The sequence below is a fragment of the Poecilia mexicana genome, unplaced genomic scaffold (assembly GCF_051168715.1).
Source record: "Poecilia mexicana isolate PSO_F unplaced genomic scaffold, ASM5116871v1 scaffold_16, whole genome shotgun sequence".
Taxonomy (NCBI): Eukaryota; Metazoa; Chordata; class Actinopteri; order Cyprinodontiformes; family Poeciliidae; genus Poecilia; species Poecilia mexicana.
In genome coordinates this window covers 17,084,332-17,110,888 of record NW_028263385.1, presented here as the reverse complement: position 1 = coordinate 17,110,888, position 26,557 = coordinate 17,084,332, and the positions used below count along the sequence as shown (strand labels likewise).

General features: G+C 41.7%; 2 protein-coding genes across 2 annotated transcripts; one reads left to right on the top strand and one right to left on the bottom strand.

The window, feature by feature from the left end:
• Window positions 1–7,858: 7,858 nt before the first annotated feature.
• glipr2l (GLI pathogenesis-related 2, like) lies at window positions 7,859–11,387 on the top strand. Its single transcript, XM_015004743.2, has 5 exons — window positions 7,859–8,260; window positions 8,777–8,885; window positions 9,547–9,650; window positions 10,099–10,176; window positions 10,744–11,387. Exons 1-5 carry the CDS (start codon window positions 8,248–8,250, stop codon window positions 10,908–10,910), a joined length of 471 nt encoding a protein of 156 aa, XP_014860229.1. The 5' UTR covers window positions 7,859–8,247; the 3' UTR covers window positions 10,911–11,387.
• A 204-nt stretch (window positions 11,388–11,591) lies between these two features.
• Window positions 11,592–25,217, bottom strand: nacad (NAC alpha domain containing). The gene is made up of 10 exons (XM_015004742.2): window positions 24,758–25,217; window positions 22,175–22,458; window positions 16,898–22,079; window positions 16,483–16,731; window positions 16,153–16,244; window positions 15,088–15,156; window positions 13,985–14,131; window positions 13,768–13,902; window positions 13,555–13,677; window positions 11,592–13,253 (listed from the first exon to the last, which is right to left on the bottom strand). Exons 1-10 carry the CDS (start codon window positions 24,840–24,842, stop codon window positions 13,239–13,241), a joined length of 6,381 nt encoding a protein of 2,126 aa, XP_014860228.2. The 5' UTR covers window positions 24,843–25,217; the 3' UTR covers window positions 11,592–13,238.
• Between the last annotated feature and the right edge of the window lie 1,340 nt (window positions 25,218–26,557).

Sequence of the window (26,557 nt, the reverse complement as noted above, 5' to 3'; positions counted from 1 at the left end):
CCATCTGCGATCAACACGGCTGGAAGAAAGATAACATCTTCCTCAATATGATTAAGATTCTTGTGTGAATTACATCAGGACAGCCCAACTATACTTTTCATTAAATCTATGCCTTCCTAATTTACCTCGATGCTTCGAGAAGGTAATCAGTTTACAGCGCACAGCCGCAGCAGAGCGAAGCATGAATAGAGCTCGACACGTACTGATTAATATCATCGTCCTCTACTGGTTAACACACCGAGAAACCACTTCAGATTTTGCAGCAGTCTATGCTTGAAAATTAAGCCTGCTCAATGGCTTCGATATTAATTATTAAATAATCACTACCACGTGACGCTCAAACACCTCAAGGACACGAACATGGATTTGTGAGAAGTGGTTGTAAAGTGGTGTGATTCCTGCTAGGATTGCAACTGACTGTGTTCGATGCACCAACAGCTTGTTTTACGCACTCCCTGCCCCTTATGACACCTAACGACAGCAGGGTGCCGAACTGTAATTCATATGTAAAAATCATACCTGCAAAGTATATCCACATGCAGAGGGTGTCGTTGTACACTCATGCATGCAGATGGATGAGATTCACATGGACTGGAAGCAAATATTGCTTTCCATCTGCAGATGTTGGCGGTTTTGGTGGTGCGTGAGTGTCATTGACAGTCTCCTGATGGGCAAACGTCTTCTTTCCAGACGGCCTATGTTTCCGTACTGTCTCGCAACAGCAGCTGAAACCTCCTAAGCATAATAAGCAATCCACACCTGGAAAAATAATACCCACATCGCTCAGTCGAACAGACACGCACAACGAAAAGACAGGAACAATCAAACTCATACTTTGCAGCTTTTAAACCAAGATTGTGGCTTTAGAATTGGCAAGGTCAGAAAACATTATTTGACGACATAGACCCGACCAGAAGAAGAGGCAAAACCCAGGAGCTGAGAATTAGCACGCTGCCCATCCCCGCCACAAAAGCTGCCCCAGATGCTGAGGAGCGTCCGTCGGGAGGCCCCTGCACTTTGCTTAAGGGTGGTAGTTATTTTCAGAAGCAATAATTAGGGTCTGAGTGTCAAGATTTCCCTTCGCCCCTTCAAAAAACATTCAGCTTGACAACTATTAAATGCCATTAAATCAGCTTGGAGAGCTTATTAATTTTACTGCTCGGACACATTTAAACTGAAACACGCATAACTTAAGGAGAAGGAGGGAGGGAAGAAGAAGAAAATAGAGAAGCTGAGTCAAATGTCAGAAAGATTTACTGACCCCAAGGCTGCAGAAAGCAGCAAAGGGGAAAGGACATGGCCGACACAGGTGAAAAAGCAGAATGGCTTTTATATATGTAATTATGGTCAATGTCATAAAAGGGCATACATAAACATGTATGCCTTTCTGCCACTAGAGACAACATATTTCCCAAATATTCTAATTACATTCTATGTCACTTCAAGATCATTCACGTAGCTACATATACAGTGTTTATTGCTTTCATTCAGGGCTCTAGCATGAAAGCACAAGATTAAAAAATCTAAAACAAGCATCCAGTTATTTACAAGAAAATCAACAACAGCTCTCCGAAAATGCTCCTGAAATTTTAGCTCTTTGACTCTCACCATCTTGGTTAAAGTAGATTATGTGCCCTCTCTCCAATGACGCTGAAGTGCTGTGTTTTCTTTCTACTTTTAACGTGAGGTTTGTGTTGTAAGAAACCAACCTAAAGGACACCTATTATTATATATGCTAAGGAATGCCCTCAAAAAAAAAGAAAAAGAAAAACAGTATTTGGCAACCTCTACAAAGGGAGATTGGTAAAAATAAAAATGCCATGCAGCCATTGAGACTAATCTGTTCTTTGATGTTTTTAATACAAGTGTATTGTTAAATGAAAATTAATTTTAAGGATGTTTGCTGGGAATAGTCATATTCTGCCTGAGATGCTTCTTGTTAAGACACCCCTGAAAGAGCTCTGTGATAGATCAGCATAATTATGAGGTATAAGAAATCTGTTCTAAATAAAAATATGAAAACATGACACGCATTTGCATCCAGCCTCTCAGAATCAAGGCTTTTAGGGTAAGTTTAATGCCTATAGACAGAGATTTCTTCCCATTCCCACGGTTTTTGGTAAAGTGTCTTAATGGGATGATGCCTGGGCTTTGACTGGGCCATTCTGACGCATGCATATAATTTAATCTACTCGGATTGTCCTGCTGTGGAGCGACCCTCCATCGCAGTCCCCAGTGTTTTACACGCCTGAACAGCTTTTCCTGTTCAGGATGATGCTGTCACCACCAAGTGTGCTATATAATTGCTACTTTGTGTTGCTCTACTATAATAAAATCTCAACAAAATGCACTGGAGTTTGTGTTTGTACTACAACATGTAGATGTTCAAGGAATAGCCTTTTGCAAGGTTTCAAATCCACGTCGTTCTATGTTGTGGTTTTACTGGTGTTCTTATCCACGATCTTCTGTTTTTCGTCGTCTCCGCAGCCCATCAGCAGAGTTGCTGTTCAAAACATCCTGTGACCACACAGAAACGCCCAGTTGCATAAGTGCGGGGCTTGGGGTGTGTGTGTGTGTGTGTGTGTGTGTGTGTGTGTGTGCGAGTGCGTGCGTGTGTGTGTGTGTGTGTGTGTGTGTATCCGTTGGAGAATGAGGATGTGAGGATAATTTAATTACGAACCAGATAGAGCGGGTTACCGAGGTTAATATCCTGCATGCACTCTTCTCCTCTCCGGACACTGTAATTGCTTTAAGCACATTAGGAAGTTTATTGACTGCGATGGCCTTTTAAGACATTACATTTCTGCTTCTTAGTGTCAGACAGGAGTCGTCCAGCTCCGCTCGCTGTCTCCGTCTCCTCCTATTTCTGCCGCAGCTCTCCTCGCCCCGTCACTTTCTTGTTTCTGTGCGCGCCTCCCAGCCTGTGTCTGCTTAATTGAGGCTCTGTTAATATGATGAGATTTGTATAGCGGCTCATCCGCAGAGGCGGCGTGTTGAGCTTTGACTGGCAGGTGATTAACTCCTCTTAACCCACAGAATCATTTGTCCTCGGTGGAACAGTTGCACTAATGACACCATAAAAGGCTTCTTGATGTGTCAAATTCTTGAGTGCTGCTCCAGAGAGAGAGAGAGAGAGAGAGAGAGAGAGAGAGAAAGGACGAGCTTCTACAACTCCCTCCAAAAATTGTGCATCTCGCTCATTTTCCTTTTCTCTTACTTTAAATCCCTCAACGAGGCCTCCGTGTGAGGATGGAGGTGAATGGAAGGACTTATTAAAAGGTCCTCACCTCCCCACCCTTGGGACCGTTAAAGAGGAATTATATGCAACCAAGTGCACTTACAGGACGCGTAAGAGTTATTTCACATTTCTGTTGCAATAAATCCACTTTCCACCACAGTCGTGGCAGGAGTGGAAAATTATTTTTAGCCCAGGAAATATTTTTGAGTGCTTTTCATAAGACATCTGCAGGAAGAATTTTATGAAGAGCTTCAGGTGAGAAGAAGAAGAAGAAGAAAAAAAAGAAAATTACTGATTGGAGGAGGGAGGGAGCGAGAGATGAGAGGCATGGGGAAAGTGATTGGGAGGAGACGAAAAGCGCAGGAATGCTGTGACAGCTGACAGGGAGCAGAGCCCAGCAATAACTACAGCAGATATAGCCAATGTGAAAAGATAAATGATGTAATATCTGCATGGATCAATGTCGGTGCCTTCTCTCTAAAAGGGGCTCTCTCTCTATAAATTTTGCAAGAGTTGCTCCAACTCCACGTGCAAACACACACACACACACACACACACACACACACACACACACACACACACACACACACACACTTTCACGCTGAAATACACACCTTCCACAATTAGGAAGAATTAAGATGAATGGCTGTGAAGTTGGAGTATCTGAAGACCACTCTGTAAATGTCTCCCCCCAGCTGTCCGGTCCCATCACCACCCCAGATGGTGGAGGGAGGCGAGGACGAAATCAATTTGTTAAGATAGCAATATCAGGCTAATGAGAATTCAAGTGGCTTGACTTTCGACATGAATCCCATCGTGTCACTCACATTATGAAACCAAGAGGCCATTAACAAAGAGACCAGCGTTCTGAAAGTGGAGTCTTTGCTAAGAGTTCCACCTTGTGGTAAGTCGGACAATTACACCTGTCGGGTTTATACTCCACTGATAACACAGTAAATAACAAAAGTTGTCGATCCAGAGGAGAAAATATAGCCATTTTAGCCTTTGCATGTTTATGGGTAACACAATTAGATCTTAGTTTGCAGACTAAGATCTTGCAGACTGGTGTTTGCATGAATTAACACAATGATTGACACATCAATTATCCCCGATTTGGTTTTACTGTATCGGAGGAGGACCATACTTTAAGCCTGATGCCTACGCTGAAAATCTACATGCGGTTTAATGGATGACTCATTTTTTGAGGCTGTCGCTGAGATTATGACTTATTGTATTCACAGCGTGAACTCCCACATCAGCTGCCAGGACAAGAAAACTGCCAAAAAGAAATAAAGACACAGCAACAGCTCACACATGCTTTGTGATGTTGGTTCACATTCCTGAAGCCACATGATCAAAATACCAAGACAAGTTTGATGTTTCATATTTACTCTTTTTCACTTGAGAACAACGTAATTATGTATTGAAAACAAAGTACAGCTCAGTAAAAAAATAAAATGAAATAAAATAAATATATGCAGTTGCTTGTTTTTACCTTACAAATTTTAAGTCTAAACCATTGATCTATATCTAAATTAGGTTTTCTTATAGCTTCCACATCAAAATGATTGCCTGTTGCTGGATAGATGTATCTGTGCAAACTACAGAAATGATGGCTGGGTTTCTGCTCCACATACAGTTCACACCTGTCCCGTCTCTTCGCTGCTCTTTCTCTCACGCACAGGTGAAACTAGTTAAGCCATTAGTTTGCTCTCAGGCTAATGGCTGAACTAGTTACCTACATTGTTGTACATTGCAGTTCATTCTAAAACCACTGGGTGTTGCACTTGAGCAACAGGATTTCAGTCCTGAACAACTCAAGCTGAAAGTCAAAAAGCTGTCTATACGCAGAGTGTGTAACGCACTCATGTGCGGTAGGTGGCGGTATGCACCTTGAAGTTGTTTGCAATTAGCAATAATAAAAAGGAAGAAGAAGCAGAACTGCGATATCGATTTCTTTTTATTTAAGTGAGCCTCACTGAACAACAGGAACGAACCTGCTTTAATCTTATCCAACACGTGTTTATTTACAAAAAACATTACTCCTTGAATCTCCAATACTGCATTTTTAATGAATTTCAGTGTTCTGTCGCTACCTTGCTCATCTTAAATAGTCGTGAGAAAGTGCCACGGACATTGCACATATCTGAAGGTAATATGTCAAACTCAAACATCAAAAGTACACTAGAACACATCCGTATTTAATATTTTATGGTACTTTAAAAAATTTTGTCACTAGTGGAATACTTCCGATTCCGAATGAGGCCAAAATGTGAGGTGAAGAGTTAAGAAACCTGGACAGAGTCCGAAATGCACTAATCTGTGATGTCAAAAATCATATCCTTCACTTAATTGTTTTAGATCATTAAACAAATATTACTCGCAATGCAAAAAGCAGTTTTAAAACCATGATTTTTATCTATAGAGAGGAAAATAGCTATCCGTATCAACTTGGTCTTGTGTGAAAGGTAAGAGCCTTCATTTCAACAGCCACATTATAGGCAGCTTCAGCATTAGCAGCCTGTTTAACATCCCGCCTTCATGCTAATTATTTAAGTCCAGGCATTGATTTGACCACTCCAAAGTTTTCATTTTTTTCAGTTTTTCAGAGCACTTTGTGTTTAGGTCTCAAACTGATTGCTCAGCATTCTTTCCCAAGACTTTCTGCAAATCTCCTGCTCAAGAAATTACTGCAAGATTTTCAGGCTGTAAAGCAGCATAGTAACCCTAAACCGTCACAATACCACTACAATGTTTGCCTGTTGAATTATGTTATTGCTCTAAAATGCTATTACCATCAGACGTGACAGGGAGCTTCCCAGAAAATATATTTTTAACTCTTAACAATAATCTTTGAGGATCATCAAGATAATTTTTGCAAGAGTCATTTTTTCTCTTTAATCTTTTTAAAATCAATTTTGGTTTTTCCCTCATGTAGATGCTATTTTGCCGAGTCTCTTTCTTGGTATTGGAATAATGACCTTAGTTCAGGCAAGTGAGATCTTGAGTGACCTCCAGCATATTGTTGTCAATGTACTCTCATGGTAATTTCGGCATGCTAGCACTCCTGTGATAGTCCATCCCTGTTTCGTTCTTTCCCTATTTGTGAATAATGGTTCTCACTGTGAATGACTGGAGTCCAAAAGCCTTAGAAATGACTTTGCAACCCTTTGAAGACTGGTTTCTGACATGCTTCTGCCTTCCGGTGTGATGCAGGTGTGTGGGTATGTGAAGATGCGCAGCAAGAAAAGAGTCTCTTTCATGAATTTTACTCCCTCCAGTAACGGGTAAGTTGCAACGCCAGCTGAGTTGTTCTAACTGAAGAACTGTGTCGTTTTCAGCCTCTTGCTCTCGCACAGACAGCTCTTTGCAGTGCGCATGCAGTGAGCTGCGAGAGCCGTAACCACAGCAACAGAACATAGAACCTATAAAAGGTACGATACTAACGTTGTCTCTAGGGCTGTGTTGCAGAGGCTCAAAAAAACTAAAATAAAGTGCAAAACCAAGCATATAGGGTTATAAACAGCTTCATTCCCAGATCTAACATTTTAGATCTGGGGGTCTTTCAGCCTACTCCATGTTGTCATATGAATTCTAATAAAATAACTTCTTTATTCTACTAGTGGGAGAGTATTCAGGCCTGCACCCACCACATGGGTTTATTTTCCTTGTCTTTTAAGTGAAGAAGAGCGTCCCTTGTCTTTGGAATGCCGATTAACCAATTACTCTTGTTTAAATGAACTGGTTTGTTTTCTTCTATCCATTTGTGGAGCTGTCGTTCCATTTGCGTTTTAGTGCTCTGCATTCTTTGCTCCAAACTGTTCAGCACAATTTGTTCTTGAGTGTTTCATCCTTGGAGTGAACCACCAATTTGTTTTTGATATTGTTGTTAGACTGAACATTTCCCAGACTGTTAAAAGCTTCACGCTGCTTTTTGTTGTTGTTTTTGTTGTTGTTGTTGAAGCCACTGACTGCTGACATGGGTTTACAGCTCACCTGTGTTTGGTTCACATAAGAGCTTAGTCATCTTGAAATTTAAGAGGTTGTGTATTATTTTAATACTGATTATTTACATAAGTCTCAACTTTTACAAAAAGCGCATAAAGACAGTTTTAGCAGATCCGAGTAACGAGATGTCACGTGAATAATATATTCAGTTCTGATTTGTCACTTTCATTTTTTATATTGATCTTGGGAATGTCATTTATTCTCGAGAGGTAGCATACCTCATACAGACAAAACAAATAGTTGCATCCTGCTCTGCAGTATTATTGATAGTGACTCATTTTCTTCTTGAATGTCAGATCAGTCACAGCTCTTTTTTTATATAGAGAGAGTCAAAATTAGGTTGTCACTCTTATTTGAGAATATTGTTGATGGCAAAGAACCTGAAAACAGAGCAGCAGAAGGGAAGCTACTTCTTTGCTCCCACTGTATACTATCCAGCACAACGCAGCATCATTGCAGTGAAAATTAAATGAATGGCCATGTGGTTCAGGCCACAGCTGCCATGACTAGGGCTCTCCCTCCCCTGTAGGTAGGGAAAACAAGCTTAAAGAGAGAGTGTGTCTCGTAAAGATGATGTCATCAGTGACTGAAGGGCCTCCTCTTTCAATTGCAGAAATGAAAGGGTGTGGGTGTGTTCTCCTCTGGGCCATAAAGACAGCTGATGGCATGTAGATACTGGACCGCTTGGCTACAAGGAAGGAGTTCCACGTTATGCTGAGTGAGGTAAAATGCTGATTTAGAGCGAATGTTGTGCAACGATCATTGCAACAAGAGGAATTTCTAAACGGGAACTGCAAAACTTTCTGCAACATGAAGACTGTGAAAGTGTGAGAGACGAGAAAGGCTTGAAACAAATGGATTGGTAGCTATTTCAGAGGGTCGGCTTTAAAGGTCCAGCACCAGGAGGAGAGCGAAAGCAAATTGGATAGAAGAGCGGGCACAAAACAGGCTGACTTCACTCTGCACTATTAATCTCACTGAGGACTGAGTGATTCAGCACCATGGGAAAATCCGGTAAGTGGAGACTGCAGTCTGACGGTTGTAACACAAATCTTCTGACTTACAATTTTCCAAGACAGAAAAATCACTTGTGTGATCTTTGTAATGTAGTACAAAAAATATATTGAACTGTAAAAAAACAACATCCACTAAAAGCTGTTTTTCTGCTCTTAATCTGGCATACTTTGATCCCTTTGATTCTCGTTAGATTCCTAGTAAACAATAGCAGAATCTGTCCTTCTGTTTTAGTCTGTGTAAATATTTGAATGTACCTATTGTTTAAGCACTGGAGATTGTGAGACTCATGAAAAGGCCAGTGAGTGATAGGCACTGAGTAGCCTTGTGGAGAAGGGGGTGACAGCGGGTTGAGGGGGATGATCCAGCAGACGTTTCCTTACTCACAATGTGAGGTCATTCAGTCTCACCATCGCAGCTCTGAGGTCACGGATGAGTCTCCCTGTTGTATCGTTTCATTCCTGCCGTCATCAGACGTCTAACCGTTCCCCTCTCTGATCCGTCTCCGTCTCTCAGCCTCCAAACAATTTGCTGAGGAGGTGCTGCAGTGCCACAACGAGTACAGGAAGAAGCACCAGGCTCCCCCACTAAAGCTGAGCAGCAAATTGAGCAGAGAGGCTGCTCGGTGAGATACAGCACACACACACACACACACACACACACACGCACACAGATTAAATTACAAAGCTAAAGAGAAAAGGTTTATGTTTAAACATATTGGATACAAACTTAATGTATCTAACATGTTTCTGATTACAAGTGATATTGATAATTCGACTGCAGCTGCATTAAGATGTTCAAATTGCAATTAATTAAACTGCTTTTCAGTCACTTTTATTAAATCAGTAGCACCAAGTAAACTTAGGGATTACGTATTCTCTTGAGTGAAATGTTTTGCAAGTTCCTTTTTCACAAGAACTAGTTCAAATACAGGCAATTAATGTGAAAGAAAGTTCAAAATATAATACGGTTAATGAGCCCGAGATTATTCATGACACTGGCAAATTTGAATATTTTTTATTGAACCCATAGGGAAGGAGACGGGTACCTCTCCGAAGACAATCAAATAACATGTAAAAAAATAAAAATAAGACTCTTTTTTGCCTAAAAAATGTAAACAAAATTTGTGGCACAAAATGTTTTGTCACAAAACGTTTGTGGCAATGATGTTTTCTGCTACTAAGCTTAATGAACTTCAGTCTTTTCTTCCTTTTTGTTTTGAAAAGTGCAAAAAAAAGACTAAATTCTCTCTCTTTTTTTTTTTTTTTTTTTTTTTTTTTTTTTAGTTATGCTGAAAGTCTGGCTAGCACAAGAATCCTGAAGCACAGTGTGGAGTCCAGCAGGGGGAGCTGTGGAGAAAACCTGGCATGGGCTTCTTATGACCAAACGGGTAAAGACAAATAAAACCTAATTTTTATAACATCGCACACATGTTTAAGCTTTGGAGTATGGTGAAGTTAAATCTATGCATTCGATTATTCTCCCCTTGGTCTAAAAAACAAAAACAAAACAAAAACGTCTCGTTAGGATCTGTATGTAGGACCTAAAGTAAATGCTCTGTTCTGACTGCCAGTTGGTGCAGCTGAACAGCTGGACTCTATTTTCCTCAGACACTATGACTCACTGCAGAAAAATGTCAGCACAGGACAAATATTGATAAAACAGCCCAGTAATTACTGACAAAAAAGTATCAATATAAGCCCCACGAGACCAGGAGGAATTTGCTCCAAATGACATCCATATTAAGTTCTCCTGCATTTTAATGATCCATTATTAATCTGCTTGGCCTCTAGACTGATGATGCTTTTTTTTTTTTTTTTTATTCATTGCTGATGCAGGGAAGGATGTGGCAGATCGCTGGTATGAAGAAGTCAAACAGTACAACTTCAGCCACCCTGGATTCTCCTCTGGCACTGGTGAGATTCACACTGTTCTAATGTTTTGTCTCATCTCATCTTTTCTTTTCTCTCTCAGTTTGTCAACAGCTTCTTCGCCCGCGATGCCGTTTTGTGCTTATGTGCTGTCACTTTCGCTTTCTCTCGCTGTCACGCTTGTGCAGGCGTTGGGGTGGCTGGTTGTTATTTTCGAGCTAATGTCAGCGTGTGACTTGGTGTCTCTCCAATGGGAAACTGAGGGGAAAGTCACTGTCATATTTATAGAAGACAGACGCACATGCCTCATATCTCAGTCTGCCCTAATTTCTAAACATAGTCGCCTGTATCTTCAAACACAGTGTAACTTAATAACTTAATAACCACTACAGTAATTCACAAAGATTCATGTTACATTTCCTGTAAGAAAAAGACTGATAAGAACTGGAAGGGAGACTGATTTAGGGCTGAGCGATGCTGGAGAGAAAATTCCCCCCTTTTATAAATGTTTGGGGGAACTTGAGTGCCTGAGCGCACAGCTGCAGCAATTTTCAAACAAAAATGTTTTTCACTCTTCATGTGTTTTCTTTTGACTTTCTGTGTCACCTTCAGGACATTTCACTGCAATGGTGTGGAAGAGCAGCAAGAAGCTGGGTGTGGGAAAGGCCACAGCGTCAGACGGCTCTTCCTTTGTCGTGGCCAGATATTTCCCAGCAGGGAATATAACAAACCAGGGACACTTTGAGAATAATGTCCTCCCATCTAAAACTGGCTCCTGAAGACCTATCGATCCCCCTGGACTTTACCCGGTGGCGGGGGGGATGGGGAAGCTACCTCCCTTGCAGAGCTCTGGAGAATACAACGGCTAAAAACCCAAACTGCAACGTCGTCGAATTTTAAAAGATAAAACACACTCAGTCCTCTGCACCTATAAAGACCTTTATGAGGCAGAGTGTTCAAATTGCCTAACATTTTTGTAACTGTAGATTTTTGCTGTTTAAAAACCATTTTCTCTTAAATTTGTACACTAAAGAAACGTTTCATGTATTTTCCTCTCCTTTTTTGTAAGAGTGAGTTAATATGGAGAAATGGTCGCCGACATGCTGACATATTTCCTTAGATTTGAAGCTGATGACTGTACATGTTAGGAATGTTCTTGTTATTGCCCCTTCTTGTTAAAGAAGTCAGGGCTTGTGTTGTTTTTCATATTCTAACTTGTTTTTTTACAATAAAGCTGAAAGATTGTCATAACAAAACGCATAGTGAGTTTGTGAAAACATGTAGAGTCAGTTTGCTTTTGACTACAAAAATGTTCTCTCAGTATTTTCTGAGTCTGTTTTGGTTGTATGTGTATGTAAGTATATATATATATATATATATATAAAGCTTTAAAGCAAGCATATTAACTTGCATTGAAATAGCATCAGAAAAAAAATAAATGCAGTGCTTTACAAAGGCAATAATGTCCATAAACCTTGTATTTTATTGGAGTTTTATGTAATAGACCAACAGAACTTATGACAAATAAGTGAAATAGAAGGGAAAAGATCAACTTTTATAAACGTTCTACAAACTAAAATCTGAAAAGTGTGGCATAAATTTAGATTCAGCCCCATTTACTCGGACATCGCTTAACAAAATGTAGTTAAACAGATTGCCCTGCAGGAATCACCTATCTAGTAAATCTAGTCCACCGTTGTCTGATTTAATGCCGGCATAATTCAAGCTGTTCTGCGAGGGACTCGGAGATTTGTTAGAGAACATTAACAGAGATCATAACAAAAGTCTAGGAACACAGCAGACATGTTATTCAGAAAGATGTGAAGTTTAAGAAGAGTTAGATAATAAAACATTATTTGAACATTTGAGTGACAATGGAAAAATGGAAAACAAAACAAAAAAAAACGGAAAATGCAAAGCTACCAAGACAGGGTGTAAACTGTGGAGCTGCAGAGATGCACTGCTCAGAACCTTTTGTCATACACTCTACAAACCTTTTGTGGAAGAGCGGCAAGTTGGCAGTTGAAATGAATTCACAAGTAGTACAGTTTAAAGTTTCCTACAAGCCATTTAGGGGACACAAGAAATAAAGACCAACACTGCATTCACCAAACTCAACTGTAAAACATGGTGGTGGAAACGTCATGCTGTGGGGTTGTTTTCCATCTAAGGTAAATACAGGACAGTTGTGGAAGAAAACCTGTGAAAGGAGTTAAAACACGTGAGACGGGTGAAATGTTGCTTTCCGTTTGCAGTCGGAACTGGATAATTCTGATCTCCAAGTCAGAAAGTGTAAGAAACTCACAGCTGCCCCCTGTGGCTGGATTTCAATATGGCCACTTCTCACACCAGCACTGAGGCGGAAATATTTATACAAGACACACCTGTAAGAGTAGGTCTAAAATTAATCTTACATGTAGCGCCTTCAACTCTAAACTGAACAAATTAAAAGTGTTGCTTGCCTATGAAAAGTAAAACTTAAAATGATATTCATGGTACTGTGACCTTGGGCACTGCTATGTTGAAATCCTGACTTCTTAACTGTAACGCTGTTTCCTTGGGCGCAATGTCAAACCCAGCTCCAAGTTCAGATGTATGTCCAAATCAATACCTATAGCAAGAATTAGTACCAAAACATGAATAAACTGGTTAATCTGGTAGAGGCATACCCCCTTTCGGCTAGAATCGTAATGAATGAAGAGCATTAACTCAGGCCTGAATCTATATACACGCCACACTTTTCAGGTTTAGGCTTGGAAAGAAATTTAAAACCAAATATACTTTCCATTCCATTTTATAGTCGCACAATACTTAGTCCACCACACAGAAACCCCATAAAATACATTGTTTTGCGGTTAAACGTGACAAAATACTGACTGCAAGGCACCAGTTTTTCCCGATTTTTCTAAATGTGGGTCTGTTTTTAGTCCCTTCATAGTAATCATCCTCCGTGTTTTGTCAGAGTCCACACTGGAACTTGTCTTAGACTTTATTTAGCAGACTGGGGGATGCAACATACAGCAGCAGCGATACAGAAGAGTACGCAGTAGTTAGGCTTTATAGGCAGGAACAAGGGAGCTGGGAATCAAATTGTCCTCAGTGCTCACTCACATGGTCAGCTCCTATGAGGAAAAATAAAGAACAAAAATTGAAACAAGGCAGAAGAAACACGAAAATCAAGAAAGAAATGTATGTCATTGAACTGAGCATTAGCCATTGCTGCCATCTAGTGGACATAGAACTTCACAACAAAGCCGGATCTCAGCTACAACTCTGGGATGAAACTAATTTGTGCTCTGTTTTCTCATATCAGCCTTCTCCCTTTCCCCCTCCGCTCTCTGGCTATGACACATTGTTTTGTTTGCCATCTGCCCGCCCCCTCGCAGCCGGCTCCTCCTTCCTCCATCCCTCCTTTGTCCTTACCATGATGGCATTCACAATGTCGTTCTTGTTGTGTTTGAGTGCGCGGATGGCCTTGGCTCGTGATACGTTGGCCTGAGCCATCACCAGTTCGATGTCTCTCTGCTCCAGACCTCCATCATCCACCTGATGCGCAGAAAGCAACAAAGCAAGCAATGTTGCATTCAAGATTCAGTGACACATCCCTGAGAGTTTGACGAGACCGATTGTACTTACCTCTTCCTCCTCCTCTTCGCTCTCCTCCTTGATGGTTAGACTCGGTGGGACAGGTGGGGCTAATGGAGACGGGGAAACAGGCACCTTGAATTTCTCTGCTGCTGCTTTATGAGCCTGCTGTGATAAGTCCTCAATCTGCAGAAGAGAAGAATTGAAGAGAACAGTTAGGAGATGGAAATATAAAGATGACTTTATGATCGAGACACAAAAGATTTACCTTCGCTTCTCCAAATACAATATAAATGTCAGACATCGGACTTTTGAAAACATCTGGTCTGGTGATGACAAACAAGATACTCTTGGACTTCCTGATAGTTATTCTGGTCACACCATGGACTGGCTTCAGACCCAGTTTAGACATTGCCTGCAAGACAGAGTTTCAGGGTTAGGAACTCAAATAACTACTTGTTTCATTTAAACTTACATCTTAAACTTGAATAAAAATAAAAAACCAAAACGGTTAGCTGCATCACACACTGCATGTCTTCAAAGTGCATACATCCTTGTACAATTGGCACAAGGATTTTTAGTCATGATCTAAAAACCATGACTTTGATGACCAATTTTTCACTTGACCAGCAACCTGTGCAATTTGATTTAAAAACAAACAAATGTATTAGGAAGAAACATAAAACTTTCATTAAAGAGCTGGATCAATGTGGACACACCTAAAAATCAATAGTATAGAATTGACCCTGATGATGAATGACAATCAGCACAAAAAAAGCAACATTGTAAAATGAATGTTAAACGTCGTGAAACTTGGTGGTAGTATCATATTCTGGGGTTGCCTTTCTTTAAATTGAACAAAGTTTTTGTCAACATGAATGCAATAATAAACAGATCCAAAAACCAGACAGTTTTAATCCGAAACCTTCCTTAAGAAGATGGATTTCATTGTTCAGCGTCACGGTCAGCTCAAATATGTCACAAAATCAACAACCACATGGTTTCACCAAAGGAATTCATGGCTCCAAGAATAAGAAATAAAAATATCTGGAGTCGCCCAAAGAGGACTGTGGACAATAGAGTCTGACAGATTTTGAGAACCTGTTAAAAGTTAGAGAGGGAACATATTAAGAAGTGGCACACTGAGAGTTTCCTGCTTCACTTGTTTTCATGACATGATTATAATGAGCAGATAGTTTTTGTGAGGGCAAAATGCAGTTTACGGTAAACTTTGTAAGCTCTTAACCATTGATCTGATCCTAGTGCGCAATATTGTTAAAATAATGTGACAACTGAGGCAAAAGCATTTCTTATCACTGTTAAAACATTTGATCACAGTTTTACACACATCTATACAAGCATCACTCTGACCTTGCGTGCTTTCTTCTCACTGCGGCTCTGCTTTGGTCTGTTCAATCCATCATCCGCAGCAGAAACACACTGAAAGAAAAAAAATCAATAATGTTTACTTTTAAAAATCTTACAAAGCGTTTGAGTTTTGATAATTAGTTTCATTACAAAATGTTGGATTTGTTAATACAGCAAGAAAAACTATTGTTTTTATTTTGAGCCAATAGGAACTGATTGGCCATTTCCTTGTAGTACGAGCTACAAGGAAAAGGTAGCTCTTTGCAAACTGCAATGTTTGATTGCAAAAATAGTCTATTTTGCGCTTTCATAGCTAAATCAAACTTCAACACCTTAAAATTTATAGGACAAGAGCAGGTATATGTAAGTCCATACTGTGACCTATGTTAAGGTAATTTGATCATATGTTCGAGTTTTTCAAACTTTGATTTTAACTGTAGATTTTTTAAAAATGTTTATTATCTTTCATCTCCACACATAGGGAGCACACAAGCTCATATCTAAACTGTTGCTTTCCCTTGGATTTTTAGACAGTTGTTAATTTATATATGCAGTCCCAAGATAGGCAAATCAAATATTCTTACAGAGCTTCTACACAATCTGGATGGCCTAGAAAAGTCTGAAAAAGTATGGAGTTCGGATCAAATATTTTCTGGTAATGAAAAATGCTGTAGTGACAAACTATACTAATTTTCTTTCCACTACCGTCTCCTCCCTTAGTTATTGTGCCCCAATAACTATTTCTTGTTATTGTCCATAACCCCACCTGCTTCAAAACTAAATATTTTGTCTTAGAATTGGACGAGAGCATCAAGGATTATGCTAATTTTGGTATCCATAAATAGAAACCCAATGCTTGGGATATAAATATGAAGCAAATAAATACAGAATACCATAAAACAACATTGCCTTACAACAAGAAAGACACACCAAGAATTTATCAGATATTATCAGCATGGGTTTAAACTATTCTAGAATACTGTTATTTATTCTTTAGAAAACAATTTTTATAACGTAATAACAAACAAGGAAGTTATTTTCGCTTATAAAGACTTCAGATGGACTTACCGGTGGTTCTGATGGTCTCAGAGGCTCCAGCTCTTCCAGATCAGGCATCGAACCTTCACTCTCAGATTCATTACAGGAGGCCACAGTGGAACCTAAAGGCAACATGTCCCAGAAAAATATTCTGTAACAGTGGTGCAAACTAGATATATTATGCCAGTTAAACCTGTTCTTTGCTTTATCGGTGTTATGTAATTATTAACATTCAACTAAATTAGCAACAACAAAACCAAAGGCAGACAGAAAGTCTGGGTGTGCAGCAGAAAACTAAGGGAATTCTGGGTATCTCTTTATCTCATGTGAGAAACAAGAAAAAATAAGAAAGAAACTCACTGTTATTTTTAACAGATAGATCAATCTCTTCACAAATATTGAGGTTATGAGTGACTGAACAGCCTGACTGTCTCCCGGTTGGTTGGCGACTAGAGAAGGGTTGGATTTCTCGCTGATCTGCTGCGTCAGACTCATTTTTCACCGATCCATCTCTGTCTTCCTCAGCTTCCCTAGGCTTAGGCGTGTGACCCCGCTGGAGCCGTCCGCCATCATCCTTTTTGTCCGATTCTTCTTCGGTCGCACTAGCACCTTACAGGGAACAAATTTATTAACATGCACATTCTACAATCATTTGAACATTTTCTAATTCATACACATCAGACCAGAGGACGATTTTATTTCCCTCTTTTCTGAAAAAAAGACTGCCTAGATGTACAGGGCCAAGGAAATTAAAGTTTCAAGTGTCTTCACTCACCTCTGGAAATGTCTTGGGTGAACCAAGTACAACCTTCCTTTATCTGTTTCTGAGACTGAGTGTTGGAAGTAGACTCTGAGTTTTGATGAGATGACGATTCTGGAGCATATTCTGAATCTAGATTCCCAGTTTCTTGGGTAGCTTGGGACAAGACTACTGGCGTGACAGTGGGCAATTGGGATGAAGAGACACTTTTAGACGATGGTGTTGAAAAGACTTCAGTGACCTCTAGGGGGTTGCTGTTGGAGGGAATTTCAGAACCAGCAGACTTAGGAGTCATAGACTGTAAAGATTGCTGTTGCGTGGAAAGGACAGGTTGGGATTCCTGGACAGGTGTGGAAAGACCATCCATTAACTCTGTTGAGGCACAAGGTAGGGAAGAAGAGGGGCATTTCACAGCCTGAGCGTATGAGATATTCTTCTGAGGTTTGCTGGGACCTGTGTCTATGTTGTTATCATTAAGGTCCACAGTAATTTGTGTCTGACTATCAGCTAATGGTCTGTTATCAAGCACTTCTTGTTTCTGCTGTAAGTCTTGGTTCATTGCCATAATTGGACTGAGGTTGTCTCTTGTACCTCTGTTTAAATTGCATTGCTCTTGTCTTAAAACTTTTTCATCAGGACTGCCATGATTATGCCTCTCCATCTGTGCAACAGGTTCAGCTTTGTCTGGTCCAGATGTCCTCTGCTGAAAGTGAGAGGATGAACAGTTGTTAGCGTTGTAGTCTGTCTTAGTTTTAGTAATGTGTGTAACCCAGTCTGAGTATCCATCTCCTGAAATGTTTGGTAGAGCAGGAGCTTTCTTTGGTTCTTGAACAGACTCAGGGCTAACGTCATTAAGACCACCCGTCTGAGATGCCCTATTTCTATTCTGTTTCCTTCTCTTCCCTTTTGTAGAGGCAGCTTGGGTATCTGTGCAAGGTCCAACCTTTTGTGTGAGCCTCTCAAAGGGATCCGAGTCATTCAGTGCAGAAGAGGACCTATTTTGACTTTCATCCACCTTATTTTTTTCATCGCTCCTTTGTTTTTGTTTGACCTCCACCCCTTCATCCCCTGAGTTACAAACACCACTGTGCTTTCCTAAAAAGGCATCTTTAGTCTTTGGTTCATTCGTACTTCTGGTAATTTCAGCACTGATGTCACATTTCTTTTGGTTGTGTCGCTGATGTTGTGACATCTCCGTGCCATCTGTACAGGTGCTTCTCAGTCTGCCGATGTTAGATGTGCATTTTGCGGGGAGAGACCCAAACGATCCCTCTGGCAAAGAAAATGCATTACTCCTTAGAGAGATTGACTGATACTGTGTAGTAGAATCGCATCTCGACTCAGTTTTACATGGTGAATCTTGGTTTTTGGGTTTTGCAGCTCCTTGAGGCCGCGTGTCAGATGAGGCAATACAAACGCTATCTTTGATTAATAGTGTTTGTTTTGCGTCTGGTGCTTGGTTTATGTGATCCTCTGTTGGTTTTTGTTCTTTAGGAGTTCTGTCAGAAGTCTGAAGAGGCACCTCGTCAAGTGGAATATTAGACACAGAGTCTTTGATAACGACACTGCCGCTCTGGTGTCTCATTTCATCTGAAAGAGCATTCAGACTCCCATACATGCCTTCATTCAAGCACTCAAAGTCAGTCGGACTCTTCCAGTTGTCTTGCATTTGTGTTTCCTTATCGTTATCATTGTCAGGATTCAAATTACTAATGTCCCCTGGAAACCTGGCACTTCCGTCCTCTCCTCCCCCTGCTTCTGAAATCTCTTCAATAGATTTCCAGTGGGCGAGGTTGGACTCAGAGATCCCCTCTTCTACCAATTCTTTATCCAACATTTGGTCATTCTTTCCACTCTGACTGTTGTTATCTTCCTCATCCAGAATAGAACTGAGAACATTGTCATAGTTTTCGCACAGTTCGCTGCTCATATTGGAAACCAAAGCTGTCTCTGTCCTTTGGCCTTCTGTATCGCACATCAGAAGACTCTCTGCCTCTAATTCATACCTCTTACCCAGGGATAAAGACAATGATTCACCTGCTCCCCAGACACCAAACTCAGACCCTGACCCAAATCCCAGGACAAAACCCAAACCTACCCTGGCATCACACCATGCCCCAGATTCAGGGACCACATCTCTGCCTGTATCCGTTTCTGAATTTTCTCTTTTGGGAGATATCGCAAGGGGGGAGTGCAAGGATCCGACAGCTCCTAGTACCCCGTCATCTGTGCCCAAAGTGTTCTCGCTTAGGTTCTCCAGGGAAGAGTCTCTCGGGCAGTGTTCAGGTGTCAGGGTGAAGTTGTCACCAAGTTCTGAAATGATTTCTGCGGAAGTAGAAACAGGGATATTACTGGGATTGGAATTTGACTCTTTAGGAGGGGACAGAACAACAACACCCTTATTCAAGTCATTGGTAGGAGTAATAATATTCAGTAGTGGAGAGGAGTCACTTGATTTAGACTCTACACTTTCAGAATCAGCTGGGGCAAACTCAGTACTTTGGCCAAGCTTGGTATCGGAGTCGCTGTTAGGACTTGACCTACACACAGATCTCCCTTCTACCGGCACATCGTATTTACCACAGAAAGACTTTGACAGAGCGACTCTGGTTGCTCCAACAGTTCTTTGACTTTCAGAATGGCCATGGCGAGGCTTTATAAGCAATTTGAAAGAGTCCCTTTCAGGTTCTTTTGTGTGCTCAGTTTGATCACAAGGTAGTTTCAAGGCAACAACTTTCACCATAGGATTTTCCTCAGGTAAATCTTTTGTATTCTCCTCCACAGACGTGGTAGAATGAGTTGCATTGATGTAATCAGTCTCAGAAGCAGGTGGTGCAGGACCTGCAGCAAGGGTAGTGAATAGATTAGAACAGGGATTCTCTTGAGGCTCCACAAAAGGCTTTAAAATAGCACCAATACTTATCTGGCTTTCCCCTTCATTCTCAATAAGTTGCTCTGAAGTTTGAACTGGTTGCTGGTTATGTGCAGGTGTATCTGAGGTTTTTGTTTCATCTGTTTTAATGGTAGATTTGACATCTGGATCAGATTGGTGTTCAGAGCACATAGGCACTTCCAGGGGTGTTGGTTCTAAGTCGTTACCTTTTGGGTAGGCTACAGAGCTTGTCGACAGATGGGTAGATTGAGAATGGTCCACTTGTGTGTCCGTGTATAGTTGTGTGTTCAAAGAGCCCTGTTCAGCCTCTGGTTGGATTTCAGCTGGATTTGAACCATCTGCAGGTAGAGGTTCTAGGGATTGTGCATGCCTCTCAGTGCTGTATAAACGTTCATCTTCCTCCCCATTATAAGAGGCCGAATCTAAAGAGTCATCTGTATCATCTTGGAAGCAGAAAGACTCATCTAACCCTTCATTGATTGATGTTTCTGAAAGTGAATGAAGGAAAGAAGCTGAGCTGTCCTCAGCCTCATCTTCCATAGCTTTGCTATCGCACACATCATCGTCGTCATCATCATCATCATCATCATCATCCTCTTCTTCCTCTTCTTCCACAACCTTTACCTCTACTTTAGCTTCCTCGTGTTGCATGTTTGCACCCTCAACTTTGACTTCCCCTTCATCACTATCAGGTGTGGAGTCAGTGATTTGATCATTATAATTGTAATCATCGTGATCCTCGTCATCATCTTCATCATCATCCTCTACATCTGCCTCCTCCTCTCCTGCTGCATATGCATCAACATCCTTTCTTTCATTTCTGTCATTGACATCGATGTCATTTTCTTCTTCCGTGGGGAAGAGGGTGATTTCCATTGAGTCAGCCTTGAAGATTAGGCTAGTGTGCAGGGGAAATGAGATGAGGGAGGCAGGTATCATCCTTTCCTCGTCTGGTACGTCATCAGAACATGCAGCTTGCGAGAGTATGAAGGAGCTATCAAAGGCTCCAGGGCAGAAGGCGCCCATGGGGAGCAGCAGTGAATCTGGGCTGAAGCTGGAGGATGCCACAGTCATGTTCTCTGTATCAGGGGTCAAGGTGGTGGGGGAGATATCTGGGTTGGCCTCCATCTGCCGATAATGTTCTTCTGATAAACATCCCTCCAGATTTAGTCTGAGACCTGTCTGCATGTGCCTAGAGTACTCTGTTCTGTCAACAGTGTGCTCCTCTAATGGGTAAAATGAACTTTCTGATTCCCCTTCATCATCCTGGGAGTCACTGCTGCTACTGCTTCTTATAGGGAGTGCACTCTCGGTCACCCAGCACGGACGACAAGTTTCCCTGGAAATCTTCACCTCCTCCCCTTTTAGAGTCTCATCTTCCTCAGGAATCACTGTGTCTGCTATACCTATCCGTGAATTCACAACAAAATCGCTCGGATGGTACAAGCTGAAGTCGCTGGCCTTATCGTCCTCTCGTTCTGGGGCTGATCGACCCTTCTCCTCTGCGACCTCATCTCCGATTTCTGACAATGAACTCACAAAGCAAGCAGGCGCCTCTTGCGTTTCTTCCACAAGGAGCAAGTTAGGAGAAGTGGATGGGGAGGTGGAGGATGTATAAGATGATGCCCAGCTGCCTCCCTCTGCTGTAATGTAAGAGCCAGATGGAGAAGTGAGAGGGGAACAGAGGTCCTCACTGTCAGATGGAGAACCAGGAGAAAGAGGGGATGCTGGGGAGCCAGGGTAGGAATGATGCTTAAGGTGCGAACAGCGGGTGACCATTTTGATTGGAGTGGACGGAGCGGTGTAGTAAAGTTCTGGGTCAAGAGATGAGGGAATGCCAACTCGTAGGGGGTCAACAGGACAGGCTGGTTCAGTGAAGGACAGAGCAACTGGACAAGACAGATCTGAAAAAGGGAGTGAAGGCACTTCATCTACGGAGAGGGTCTCTTTGTCTTCCTTACTGTCTGTTACTTCGTCATCAGTTGTGATTGGTTTTGGAGAGGAGGGAAAAGTGTTTGTAACTGAGGCCTGTACATGTTGTGTTTCCTGATTCTCTGGATTTTGGGGAATTTGTGACTGGATTTCCTCATTGTTGGTTTCCAGTTTTATTTCTTTAGTCTGCAGTTGAGGATATGGAAAACTTGGGAGATATGGCAAAGGGATGGCCTGAGCTTTGAGCTCAGTGGTAATTTTTCCTTTCGTGACTTCTGTTGTTTTGAGTAGTGTTTCTTCACCCATCACCACTCTGGTGTCGATAGTCTGTGACCCTGGATAGTCACTTTCCACCTCAGATCCAGTCAGGACCTGTTCATAAGAAATTAAATATAAAAACCACAAGGTCACAAATGTATCTCACAGTATCCGTGCTGTAAAATTAGAAACACTCACACAGCTTGTACCTTTATTCTTTCCATCTTAACAGAGATGTGGCGGCCACATGGACCATGACCTCCCAGTTTTCCTGACAGTCTGGCTGGGTTGATGCGATTGTCGGAGCCTTCAGGCTGTGGTCTCGGAGTACCAGAGGAACTAGGCTTCACATGAAACACTCGTGGACCAAATGGAGAGGTCGACCCTGGGAGAAGCTTCTGTGGAGTGCTAGGAGAAGGGCTCGATCCACTGTCGTTAGGTGAGGAACCACTGTCACTTGGAGGGGAGTCTGTGGATGGATGTCTTACCATGCCTGTAAAAAAAGAAAAAAAAAGAATTTGAAAACACACATTGTCATTAATTGGGAAAGTAAAGTTTTACCCATTTTAGGAAGTTTTGAGAAAACCATGGACTTAGCCTGAAAATTTGAAGAAACACAACTTACAGGACCTGGTGTTGATGATAGATGGATGTTAGTATTGTTTAAGTGTTCTACTCCGACAAAACTTGTCCTTCCAGGTCAATGATGATGATGTATGTCTTAAAGTGTCGTCAGGATTCAAAAACTAGTGAGATGAAATGCCAGGGTGGGTGAAACAAACTGGGTCAGAGACGACTGAGTGAGCAGATTTTCTGAATGTTCATGAGCAGGATAAATTTTGAAATTGAAAAATTAAAACAAAGAACCGTATCGGTTTTTGCTACTGCGTATCTTGAAAGATCTTTTGCTGAGAAAGTGTTAGACTGAAACAAAACACAACACAAAATTGAAGTCAATTTTTTGATGAACACTACAGTGTTCATTTTCTCTCCTAAGTGCCCTATTGCAACTGTGACTTCAATCCTCATCCTGATTGGCTGTTATGACATACAAGTGGTTCTGCTCAGTCATAGACACACACACACACACACACACACACACACACACACACACACACACACACACACACACACACACACACACACGCACACACACACACACACACACGGGATTTTCTCTGTCAGGAGCTCATATGTCAAATCAAATCAACCTCTGTTCTTCAAAAAACATCACCTATTGTTTTCTTGTTCTCTTTTATTTCAGGGATTCCATGCTGCCATCCTTCCCTTCCTGGGATTGTGACAGATGCACACATCAGCATTTAGCAGGTCTTCCTGATTGTTGCCACGTTACTATGTGAAATGTGTGTTTGTATTTGTGCTGAGTCATCCCCCAGAGACAGAACTGGTGAAAAAGGTGCACATTACAGCAGGCACACGAAAAGGCAAACCCAGTGCAACATTTTAATGTGCTCTGCAGCCTGGTAATTATCAAATTAAAAGAGGTTTATACCAATTTACTTAGCTAAATCCAGGTGGTAACTTTTTTTTTTTCACTTATTTGTCAAATACAAATTTGAAAAGTGGATAAGTGAGAACTCAGGTTTTATTTGTCAAAGCTTAAGGAGGCAGGAGACACACAGCAACAACACAGTGTGTGTAATTATAATAAGTTGTGCATAAAATGGATAAGCAATGTCAAACTCATGAGGAACAAACATTAACATTGCAGAAAGCATGCAGCAATGGCTTTATTTTGCTTCATAAAACACTACAACTGTGTTTTTTTTATGTATTATTTTCTCAGGTCTAAAGGAATCCAGTAAACCGTGTTCCAGATTTGCCGTATGAAAAGCAGGCCGCAGCACACTGAAGCTGCGTCACACAGGCTGCAGCGCCGCCCCCCAAGGGGAGCCTCTATTTCAGCTGCTGCTAAGGTTGTGAGAAGAAATGTAGACACTCCACAAACATCTGAGGCTCCTTTATCTTTTGGATCAACAACATGTTGAGAAAAAAATTTAATCTGTAACCAGGAGAAGCATTTATATAATATGAAGCAATGAAGGCTAAAATGTGCCCACTAAGCAGGGCAGGAAGCTTTTTTTTATTGTCCCAGTGAGCCGTTGTATGCAGCACATCATTTGCTTCAAGTTCAAAATGTTAAATAGTCAAAGAACTTGTCAGTGTGAGGTGGCGTTTGCGTGTTGCAGAGTGCGCCGTCGTGCTGCTGTGTCATGTTCCCGTTACGGCTGGGGGAAGGGAGGAACTGCTGGGCACTGCTTCACTCTTACAGCCCTCTGAAGCAATGGATGGGTGAATGTATAGAGATGGGAGAAGGGAGGAGGGTGAGTAAGGGAGCTTTAGAGTTGGGGCTCTAATATGGATGAAATAAGGCAATCACACAAAGGCTTTGAAAGACTTTAGCTAGAATTTAGTGGGATATATATTTGATTTTTTTTTTTTAAATAAAAGGAGTGAGGTAAGTTGGGAGGATGTCAACACCCTGGAGTTGGAAAGATGGACAACATGCAGTTTAGTCAAACGTCCATCTAAATAAGAGCTTTCCTAAGCTGTCAGAGATAATCCAGTCCTTAAATAAGTCTTCTCCATCCCTCCTACAATCTCTTTCTTCTCATCTCCCACACTTTCTGTTCTGCACACTCAACGTTTAACTTGATTTGTTTTTATGCCACTTCCTCACAGTCTCATGCCAGTCTCTGCCTTTTTTTTTTTTCATCTCCAAGCTTAATGACCTCATCCGTATCCTCTCCCCCTCTCCCAGAGCTTCCTACCTGGTCCTGGAAGTCCCGTCTCCTCGCTTCCCAGGTCCCGATGCTTGTCGTCGGGGACAGATCTGTGCGTGCTCTCCCCCGGCATGCTTCTCGACGGCTCTGACGCAACAATGTACCATGTAGCTGGAGCAGGCAAGGTGAACAGGGAGAGTGAAGGAGAGGAAGGAGAATAGAGAAAAGGGAGGGGAGGGATCCGAGTGCAGTCCTGTGCTCAAATCTTCCCTGCAGCACGTGTGTGAGACGGAGCGAGGCAGACAGCTCGAGCGAAAGACTGAGAGTCAAAGATAAAGGGTGGGTGCGTGTGTGTGTGTGCTGCAAGGTCCTTTCTGTGGTGCAGCACAGTGATGCTGCTGTGGTGGGTGTGTGCTTTAAAGCCTCCTCACGCCACTTATCTGAATATGCGTGTATGTGTGTTGAATCTGAGAGGTAGCTGCAGTATTCTCTCCTGATGCCCAGTTCCTGCCCCCCCCCCAGCCCCCCAACCCTCCCCTCACCCTACTGCTCCATCCTTCCTGTGTCTCCCTCCTCCCTGCTCTCCCCCCCCCATCCCTTTTTTTTTTTTTTTTTTTTTGCTTCAAGCCAAGCCATGACTGGATCTTAGAAGATGATGTCAGCAGATTTGTGCTAATTCCTCAGTGCTGCCCCCAAGCTTGAAGGAAGGGACCAGTACTGCAAAAACAAGAGATACACAGGCTATCAGGGTGGGGGATTTCAGGGAAAGCACAACTGAAGAGGAGAAATGGAAACCAAAAACTCAAACTGTCCACGAGATTCATGTGAAACCCTGAATATTCCCCTCATTAAATCCTTCGCCTTTTGCTCTAATTATGTCCAAAAGGAGACAACAAGGACGACATGTCCTCAGAGCGCTGTTACAGCACAGTGCCCTTCATCTGTAGCTCTTGTCTGAATACTTTTATTTACAGTGTATAACAAAAGCCGCTCCAAGAAACCAACAGCATAGCAAAAAACTTTTTTATTTTTATTTTTATTTATTTATCAAAGCATCAAAAATCTACATCCAGTAATGGGCTCTTTGCACCTCAGCTTCCGCGTTCGGGGTAAAGCGGCTCGATTGTTTCCGATCCAATACAAATATCATTTACATTAGGTGCTTGCAGGGCTTGGCCAAGGTTTGTACATCGATCCGAAGCCCCAACAAGTCAGCTGGAGAAAGGTTTTAAGATGTTCGCCTCGTTATACATTCACTGACACAAAGGTGAGTTTTACTTAAACTTTGTGGCTAACATTAACGTTAGCTTATGCTAGTAGGCAATATTCTCGGACATTGTTCTTGTAAAATGTGCTATTTAAGTATCTAAACATTCTAACGGACAATGTATTTATCTAATTTTCAAGTATATTATGTGTGTTTATTGTCGTTAGTGTCAGACTAACGGGGAGGTTCCGGTTCGGGCTTTTTACTTCCGAAGCCTGACGAAGCTCAACAAGCCTCATAGCTTGACAGTAGCGCAGCTCTGGTGTCAGAGATCTGGTTCAGCTGTTCAGGTTCAAAGTTGCTGCTTTTAGAAAAATATGACCGTGTTGCTTCATGTCTCCGTGTTATTTCGTTTTATTACCTTTGCATGTTTCTTGTGAAGAGCTCAGATAGGACGGTGTTTACAGCAGTATGTACAGGCGGATCAGTTGCTCGGCTGTCTGGCTCTGGTCTGCTCTCTCGTTCCCATAAACTCTTTCAGGCTGAATATAGAAGTGATTCCATGGAAATAACTCAGGGAGGCTCCTTTATTTACCATCCGTATCCCCGGTAGTTTTAGGCTGATCCGGAGTGAAGTGAAG

Excerpts from the sequence above, each read along its gene's own strand:
- glipr2l (XM_015004743.2), top strand. Across the intron at positions 9,651-10,098 it reads GGCTTCTTATGACCAAACGG|GGAAGGATGTGGCAGATCGC; the intron begins GTAAAGACAAAT and ends TTGCTGATGCAG. Across the intron at positions 10,177-10,743 it reads TGGATTCTCCTCTGGCACTG|GACATTTCACTGCAATGGTG; the intron begins GTGAGATTCACA and ends TGTCACCTTCAG.
- nacad (XM_015004742.2), bottom strand. The coding sequence starts at position 24,842 with ATGCCGGGGGAGAGCACGCACAGATCTGTCCCCGACGACAAGCATCGG. Across the intron at positions 15,157-16,152 it reads TGAGACCATCAGAACCACCG|TGTGTTTCTGCTGCGGATGA; the intron begins GTAAGTCCATCT and ends TTTTTCTTTCAG. Across the intron at positions 13,903-13,984 it reads TTGTATTTGGAGAAGCGAAG|ATTGAGGACTTATCACAGCA; the intron begins GTAAATCTTTTG and ends TCTCTTCTGCAG.